Below are 9,125 nucleotides of genomic sequence, written 5' to 3'. Positions count from 1 at the left end.
AGACGCCTGTGAAGTTCGCGATTTTCACTGGCCCTTGCCACTGGCGGTACTAACAGATGCCTGTAGAAATAGCTTTGGAGTTGTACTAGTGGTAGCACCGTGGAAGTGAGGGATGGACGGATGAGGGGTACGAGCGAGAGATGATAGGCCAAAGTTGAAAGAGGTGTTGGCCTGCCGGCCTATGTGATTTAAGCGAGCGAGGGAGGGATGGGTGAGAAATTAACGATTGATCAAGAGGGGTGGGAGTCTGTGGAACAAATATAGTGATGATAGTACGTGTGTGGGAGGGATGAAAGGAATTTGTTCCTTAATTAATTTTACTAAAGAAAATAAGCCACCATGTACTTCCTCTATTCCAAGTTATAAATTTTTTTGCATTTCCAGATACATTACTTTATTTATATATCTAGACATAGTGCAGATGTATCTAGTAAATCGAAAATGTCTTATAATTTTGAATAAATCGAGTATAAATAATGGGATGAAATGTAGACACGAGGCGTGGGGTGTTTAACTAATTCACTCATATGTGTTCACCACCACATAGCGTTGGTTAGATGCAAATGTGACTCAACGGGAAACCACGCATGCACGTTCCACAAATAAGAAACTACTTGCTGTTCCACACGCACCAACCTTTGGTTCAATGCCGCAACGAGTACTTCAGCTGTACATGCAATGCAACCCACGCCCTCGCTGGCCACCACCAGCCTTATCGCGGCCACCACACGCTTTCATCCCTAACCGACGACGCCCAGGGCCCACGCGCAGCGGCACACATTAACTGATCAGCGGCCCACCCATTTGGCCGGGTTGGCGCCACGATCGAGCCTATAAATTCATGGGAGCTCGTCACACTTCAAAACGCACTCGACCGGCCCCGTACACTTCATCTCGATCGTGCTCCTCTACATCCACCTAGAGCTAGCACTCGGAGATACGTTCTCCGAGATGGTTCGTGTCGCGCCCCTGCTGCTCGCCGGCGTCGTGGCTGCAGCGGCGTCGCTGCTGCTGCTGGTTGCGCCATTGGCAGCGGAGCTGACGCGGGTGGAGCACCCGCCGAAGAGCGAAGGCTCGCTCGCCATCCTCGCAGTTGGCGACTGGGGGCGCCGGGGGCAGTTCAACCAAACCCTCGTGGCCCAGCAGGTAACTGCTGGAAACAGTCACCATGCACTCAATCACACACGATCTACAATATAGATCACTTCAGCTTTTGTAACTTTGACTATTTTTTTGTGAAAAAATAAACATATTATTTAACATGTGTACAAGAGGCGCCACTAATTGCTTTAACGACACATAATTCTTGGAGAATTTAGTGAAACAAGTTTGCAATGGAGAAAGTAGTTTGGAATGGAGAAAGTAGTAAGTTGAGTGTTGTGCAACAAAACCGTACATGTGTATCAAAGAATATATGTTTGGTTAATTCATTGAGCATTGAGGTTCTCAACTCTGGTATTACATCTATACTTGTTCGCCAGCATGTGGAATTATGATTGTTGAGAAAATATTGTTAAAGTCTTGATGGTGTAAGAATATTGTTAAAAGGAAATGGTGCACATACTCAATTTTCTTCTTAATCATTTACTACAGATTTATTACTAGAGATATGCATGGTTGCTAGGCTCACATGCTTCTCCATGGCCATGGACCGCATAGCTAGCTGTGACGTCGACCAGTACACCCTAGTCTATTGAGCTAGGAGCAACGCAAATAGGCAATCGCTATGTATCGATCGAACTTTTGCAAAACATACATTGTGTTATTCATCAGTATCATGGAGGCAAGCTTTAAAATTAGCATGACAATTTGGAACTCTCAGTTCCACAACAAGAACTTCTGTACTTCTGTAGAGTACAAGTCATATTTTGAAAATAAAATATAGGAGCACTACCTCCATTTCTGAATTATAAAGTCGTTTTGGCTTTTTTTTTTAGATATATAGCTTTTGCTATGCATCTAGATATAATAGAAGGAGTAGCAATTAATGTGGTCAATACTCAGCCTAAACTATGTACCTTCAAAACTATATAGTTTGCGCCATGTGTGTTGCCCCCAACCAAGGTGCATTGCATTCCAGCATCTCAGTATATATGTCACCCTACCTTTTCTGTCCATAACAGTTTGTTGTTTAGCTAGCATGCATGGACGAGTGTCAACGAGACAATAATGGTATTGGAAAGTTGAAACAATATATGTACGGCAAACGGTAATGATGCACGTGCCTTGGTCCTGATCTGAAGTAATAGTGCACTTGCTATATATGGTGGTCATGGACCTCCATTCATTTCATTATTAATAGCCGAAAGTGGTGGCGCCAGTAGTTATGTATCTCCGTTGATTAGCTTATGTGGCACTGTTTTCTGTTGGAACAGTTACAAGCTCAGATCGTATACGAAATCCAAATTATTGTTCCCTACACCTATGTAGTAGACTATTGGATACGATGAAAACCAAAAATATGAGATATGTACGTGTGTAAATTATTGCTAATCAATCTCCTGATCATCAAACTGTTCTTCTTTGTGTGTGAATATATGTACTGTGTAGATGGGAGTGGTGGGGGAGAAGCTGGACATCGACTTCGTCATCTCCACGGGCGACAACATCTACGACGACGGCATCGCCAACACCAGCGACCCGCTCTTCAAGGAGTGCTTCACCAACATCTACACCGCCCAGAGCCTCCAGACGCCGTGGTACATCGGTAATGCATGCATAGAATCTGTAACTCTCTATATACTCTGGTCGCAGACTGCACATGCATGCATGCTACGGTCCAGTGATGGCTTCAGAGTTCAGTGATGCTCCTGTTCATCCTGTACGTGACATGCGTTCCTGCAGTCCTCGGCAACCATGACTACACGGGCAACGCGCTGGCACAGCAGGACCCCGCCATCCGCGAAGTTGACAGCCGGTACCTCAACCTCGCCAAGTCCTTCATCGTCAACTCTGGTTAGCAAATCAACCCCTAACGATCATGCGATAGTAGTAACTATCATAAATGTTTACAAAAGTCGATGAACCTTCATGTCATTTGTTACATATATATGGATGTATATATATTTGTAATTTGTTGTTCACCAATCACTGAATAGAAATCGCGGACTTCTTCCTCGTGGACACATCACCGTTTTACCTCAAGTACTGGAACAGCAGCAAGTACGATTGGAGAAACGTTTCTCCTCGCGACACCTACATCGAAAACCTCCTCAAGGTGGAAATTTACTTTGTACACAGCGTGCTAGAGTCCAATATATACAATGATCTGAATATATTTTAATCCGATTATCGAAACTTTTGTTAGGATCTGGACGATGCTCTCGTCCAATCTGAGGCTCCATGGAAGATTGTGGTTGGTCACCACCCCATCAGCAGCGGCTGCGAGCATGGGAACACCACTGAGCTCCAGGAGTTGCTCCGACCAATCCTTGAGGCATGTTCTCAGTACTCTAGCTACAGAGAGATGAACAATTCCGAAACTGATTTTATTAATTTCATTATCGGCCATGCAATGGCAATGCAATTCATGCAGGCGCGCGGGGTCGACATGTACGTGAACGGCCATGACCACTGCTTGCAGCACATCAGCAGCAGAAACAGGTGTTCTAGTTATTCACAAGTACCATGCATCGTGGATCTGAGTATACTGCTGAATTTTCATTATTAGTGTTATATATGTTCTGAACTAATGAGAATGAGAAAAAAAAATTCAGCCCTGTTCAGTTCATGACAAGCGGCGGTGGGTCCAAGGCATGGGCCGGCAAGTTCAAGACCACATCTGACAAGATAGAGTTCATCTATGACGGCCAGGGATTCATGTCGATGCAGCTGAGCAACACGGAGGCGCACCTCGTCTTCTACGACGTCGCTGGCAATGTCCTGCATACCTATGATAGCACCAAGAGCGAAGAAGAAGAAGAGGATGATGACTAATTAGCTAAGCTATAGATGGCTGGGGTATATATCAAGCTGGACAACAACCTGTGTGCGCGGGTTCATTAATAGGGTCAACTGAATTGAATGTGTGTGTGTGAGCTGGAAGCAGTTCGTTTGTGTGGTTTATTATGTGTCTTTGGTAAGTTTAAAATGTGCGTGGTGTGGAGAAGAGAGGATTGTATCTTCTAGTTGGGTCACTTGAGGGGCTCACGACTAGAAATCATTGTAAAATTAAAGCACGATCATTGCATAGTAGCTGAATTATTATTTTTGAGGAAACTGGAGGGGCATGCGCCCCTACAGAGGTTTTATTGTTAAATGAGCACACAAAAATTTACAGAGCGATTGAGTACAAAGAAGAAAGTTCAAGACACAAAAAAAGGAAACAAAGAAGACGAGCGCCAACTCAGAGACTACACTAATTGTGAGTCCATTGTGCGAAGGCTTCTGCAAATTTTGGGCTGACCCTGTAATTGAGTTACTTAAGTTCTCTGAAGAATGTAGCTCTGCATGCTGGAATACTTGGCTATAAACCTTTGAATATGAAATCGTTTCTCGAGCACCAGATTGCGCAACAGAGCAAAACCACTGCTTCCATGAAGAATCGAGAATGCAAAGAGTCTTTGAGATAGAGCATTACTTCTGGGAAGTCTGCACTGGATGGGATATGAATCTGAAGAAATTGCCAGCACTGCTTAGCAAACTGACACTGAAGGAAGAGGTATTGAGAAGCCTCTTCCACGTCAAGGTTGCATAGGATACAACTGTAGAGGGCAGGTGCATGTTCCTTTTCCTGAGGATATTTCTTGTGCTCAACCTGTCTTTAAGCATATTTAAAGTGCATACAAATATATACTCCCATTCAAAAGGTGAGATGAAAACTCGCTTTTGAAAAAATAATGCAAAAATAAAATTTCAGGTGTATTTGCACAAACACACAAAATCATTGGAATTGTTTTCTAGTGTCCATGCATCCAAAATGTGTCATTTTTATATGAATGTTTCTGGTTGAAGTTTGCATCCCAACTTCTGCATGTGAGTATATATTTGTATGCACTATGGATATATATATATATGAAATTATAAAAAAATTTAAATGACCAAAATACGTCTTCTAAATTGGTTTCCATATTTTCACCTAGTATGTAGTTTCCACCACATATTTTTGGGTGTCAAAAGCTTATAGATGTTTGAACCGTACCTTCCAGTTCGGGTTTGCACACCAGAGATAGCATGTTGCTATTTGCATGCAACTTCAAACATCTTGCATCTATATCCATATCTTGAGCAACCACAGATGTTGAGATAATCTATATACCAAAGTTGTAGTTCTGAATGCTATCTAACTTTGTAGCCGATAAGTTACTAATTGGAAGTATTTAGAGTACCAAAAATGTGTTTTAGTTTCTCACTGTTTGAAATTCAAATTTTTGAGTTCTCAAATGACCTCAGATGTTAACTTGCTCAATGCCAAAGTTATAGTGGTCGGGGTCAGCGTGATATGCAACTTCATAGTTGGCAAGATTTTGATTTGAAGCGTGACCTAAGCAATGTATGTTTTGGGATTTAAAAAATGTTTTTGTTCTTTTGGGTGTTTCCTGTTTTCTGAAAATCATTTATAGAAACGAGGGATATCGTCTGGATCTGTTAATCGGTTCATAGAGTTGGTTGGATAAACCACCCCTTTAAATAGCCCATTTAACAAGGACCATTGTACATGGGCTGCATCAGGAAAAACAGCTGCATTTGAAAACATTTCTAGAAGTGTATGTAATAATAACCAAGACTGTATGTTAGGATTAAAAAATGTAAAACCAACCAAATAAGCCGTACAAGAAAGTATTTTTAACCATCCAAAAATACAAAAGGGTAATAAAGCCAGATATTGGAGGATATCAACATTGCATTTATTAGTAAAATTCATTAAATAAATAAACAAAGTCTGTAGAACCACATAGAGAAAAGAGGAATCAAAACTAGAGCACACATGATCATCATATGAACTGGATCGATATTCACATATTTAATATTCATATCTACGGAGATATGATGTAACAAAACCACATTCATGAGCGAGATATGGAAGCACACTGGTGCAGGATTTTGTGATAGAAAGCATTTATATGCAGATCGATTGTTCTTCTATATAAGAACCTGCAAACTAAAATGGAGAACAAATACACATACACATACTCCTCTCTGCAGCACATCAGAAGAAGGGAATTTGATCCTCTTTTTCTCATGGCGGTGGTCAAGAAGACACTCGTCATAGTCCTGGTTGCTGCGATCCTGTCTTCAATATCTCCGTGCTACGAAGCCGGCCGAAGCTGTAGGCACCACCCTAGTTACTTTTCAATATTCTTCTTAAGACTAATGAGTTACTGTATAATCAACTATTCTTGTTTGAAATGTGATGCAGCATGTGCAGGCATTGGCTGCAATCAGCTAGATGCAACACCTTGCGTGGACCCTATCAAGAACGACGCAGACCACTGTACCACTGCAACATGTGCCTTGAGATGCCTAGCCGCTAGACACAGGACCAGGTCTGCCTACTGTAAACATGAGGGCAGCAAATATGAGTGTTGCTGCCCACCATGAGAACTAAGAGCAGGGGTTGTGTAATACTTTGAATAAAATACAATTCATGTGTCTCCAATAAAGAGAGGAAGAAATATTGACTTTATGAGACACTAGCTCACAGAATTCATTCGACTACATATACAAAACGTTTAAATATCAACGTATGAGATGGGGAAATCCTATTTTTTTCCAAAAATATATTTTCAGATACCATGCCTGGGCTTCAAACAACCACCTCTTTGAATACAGGTATTTTCAGACATTCTAATTGTATCTAAACAACTGCATCTGAAAATGGAGACTTCTAGAGGTGTTTGAATAGTAATAAGGTCAGTCTCAATGGTAGTTTTAAATAACTTTCATTCTCATTAATTGCTATGATACGTTGGCATATTTGCTGAGTGGCACAGTATTAACGAGGAGGAGAGAGGAGATGAGAGTTTCATCAGGATCAAACATCCTTCACGGTTATGTGCATAATGATTACATAGTTAACAATAATCTAACTATATATCTTTACGTGCATCAACAATGAGGGCCTCATTGTGATCAAGCCGTACGTAAGCAAGTTTGTCACCCTCCTGAAGAATAGAAAGGGGTACGTTCGCCCCGAATGGAGGCATTTCCTAATAGCCCCTGTAGTCTTCTTCGTCCGTCACTCCATCGACACCGACAATCTTCCTTTTCTCTTCTAGGACTACTTTTAGCCTTCCTTTTGTCTTGTTGTCCCTTGCATAGAAGACTTGCATAACATCTCTTGCAAGGACGAAGGGGTCGTCTCTGTATGCGGTCTTAATCAGATCAATGGTAGTGAACCCTTCACTGTCAGTGTTGATTTCCTCGAGCCGGACCCACTGGCAGCGAAAAAGAGCTGCCTTCAACGGACCGTAGGATAGCTCCCATATCTCCTCTATGAAACCATAGTATGTCGCCTGCACGTTGCCGTTTTCGTCGTGAGCATCAAAACGAACACCACAATTTTGGTATGTGCTCTTTCCATCTTGCTTTTTTGTGTAAAATGTGAGTCCATTGATCTCATACCCTTGGTACTTAAGATATGTACTCGAAGGTCCCTTGGCTAAGGTATCCAGTTGATTACCCAACTTTATTCCAAGCAAGCGACGTCGCAACCAGTTGACAAATTCCTCCTTATATTTTTTATCCAGCCAAGCCTATGACCTGCTCGGATACAGAGTTTGCAGTGACTGCCTGTGCTCGTCAATGTATGGCATCACACCCTCGGCTTGCTGGAGAACAGCGAATTGTGTCTGTCTAAAAGAAACAGGGTCATCTACTGTAACAGATTTCTCCCCAATCGTTCCTTTGCCACGTAGTCTTCCCACGTGACGAGATTCTAGAACTCTGACCCTTTTGATGTCTAGATAATATGTGTAGAACTCAATGGCCTGCTCCATTGACCATCCTTCAACCATGCCCCTTCTGGCCTAAATCTGTTCCTAACATACCTCCTGAAAAGTTTCATCAATCTTTCGAAAGGGAACATCTGATGCAGGTGCATTGGGCCAAGGGCTCTAATTTGGTCAACAAGATGAATGAGCAGATCCAATGAGATATCAAAGTAAGTCAGCGAGAAATGCATCTCAAGCCTAACGAGAGTTTCAGCTATGTCCCGCTGCAGCTGCTCTAGCGTGGACACATCAATGACCTTTTTTGAGATCGTGTTGAAGAACGAGCAAAGCTTTATGATTGGGGCGCGGACCTTTGGGGGAGGATACCACGCAGGGCAACAGGGAGCAGCAGAGTCATAATGACATGACAGTCATGGGCCTTCATAGAGCCATAGTTGAACTTGAGTTCTCTTATGTTCACTAGCCTCTTCGGGTTCGCACAGTAGCCCGTCGAGACTTTGAGTTCATTGAAGAAAGAAATAAGCTCACGCTTTTCTTCCTTCTTCCATATCCATGACGCAACCGGAAATTCGAACCGGCCATTCTCTAGCTCCACGGGATGCAGCTCCTTCCTGATTCCCAAGTGTTGCATGTCCAGACATGTGGCTAGTGAATCCTTCGATGTCCCCTCGGTGTCTGTCAAGGTGTTCAGAGTGTTAGCGCACATGTTTTTAGTGATGTGCATAGGATCAAGACAATGGCGTACACTAAGAAATTGCTAGTAAGGTAGTTTCTAGAAAACCATTTTTTTCTTCCAAACGCTCCCATCAGGCGCTGCTACTGCATTGTCCCCCTTCCCAAGGACAACCTCCAGTTTGTTGAGTTCTCGAAGTATCGCAGTCCCGTCTTGATATTTTGGAGCTAAGCGTTTCTCAATAGTACTGTTGAAATCTTTTCTGTTCCTGCGGTAAGGGTGATCCTTAGGTAGGAAACTACGGTGTCCCATATAAACTATCTTTGAGTTATTTGGTAGATTTACCGCATCGGTGTCGTCCAAGCACTCGACACATCTAGTATAGCCTTTTGTCTTCTCTCCAGACAACGAACCTCAACTTGACAGGTTGGTGATTGTAGCGATAAGTACTCCCTTGATCACTACCCTAGATCTAGACATCACTGCCGGTTCAAAAACCCACTTCACTGCTGGATTTTGAACCGATAGTGGCATACCGATAGTGATGGGGGGTTGACATC

At 42.6% G+C, this 9,125-nt stretch overlaps 1 protein-coding gene across 1 annotated transcript; it reads left to right on the top strand.

Annotated features, from left to right (window-relative positions):
* The first annotated feature begins 881 nt into the window (after positions 1-881).
* LOC136482424 (purple acid phosphatase 4-like) lies at positions 882-4,243 on the top strand. The gene is made up of 7 exons (XM_066479635.1): positions 882-1,146; positions 2,551-2,707; positions 2,845-2,955; positions 3,099-3,217; positions 3,308-3,436; positions 3,536-3,603; positions 3,717-4,243. The coding sequence occupies exons 1-7, from the start codon at positions 952-954 to the stop codon at positions 3,934-3,936; spliced, it is 999 nt and encodes a 332-aa protein (XP_066335732.1). The 5' UTR covers positions 882-951; the 3' UTR covers positions 3,937-4,243.
* The last annotated feature ends 4,882 nt before the right edge of the window (positions 4,244-9,125 follow it).

Source organism: Miscanthus floridulus, chromosome 9 (genome assembly GCF_019320115.1).
Source record: "Miscanthus floridulus cultivar M001 chromosome 9, ASM1932011v1, whole genome shotgun sequence".
Lineage (NCBI taxonomy): Eukaryota > Viridiplantae > Streptophyta > Magnoliopsida > Poales > Poaceae > Miscanthus > Miscanthus floridulus.
The sequence above is the reverse complement of the archived record's forward strand: the minus strand, read 5'-3'. Positions and strand labels throughout refer to the sequence as shown.

What these genes read in the sequence shown, in the direction of transcription:
- LOC136482424 (XM_066479635.1), top strand. Translation starts at nt 952, where the DNA reads ATGGTTCGTGTCGCGCCCCTGCTGCTCGCCGGCGTCGTGGCTGCAGCG. An exon ending in AAACCCTCGTGGCCCAGCAG is followed by an intron (nt 1,147 to 2,550) that starts GTAACTGCTGGA and finishes TGTACTGTGTAG; the next exon opens with ATGGGAGTGGTGGGGGAGAA. An exon ending in TGCTCCGACCAATCCTTGAG is followed by an intron (nt 3,437 to 3,535) that starts GCATGTTCTCAG and finishes CAATTCATGCAG; the next exon opens with GCGCGCGGGGTCGACATGTA.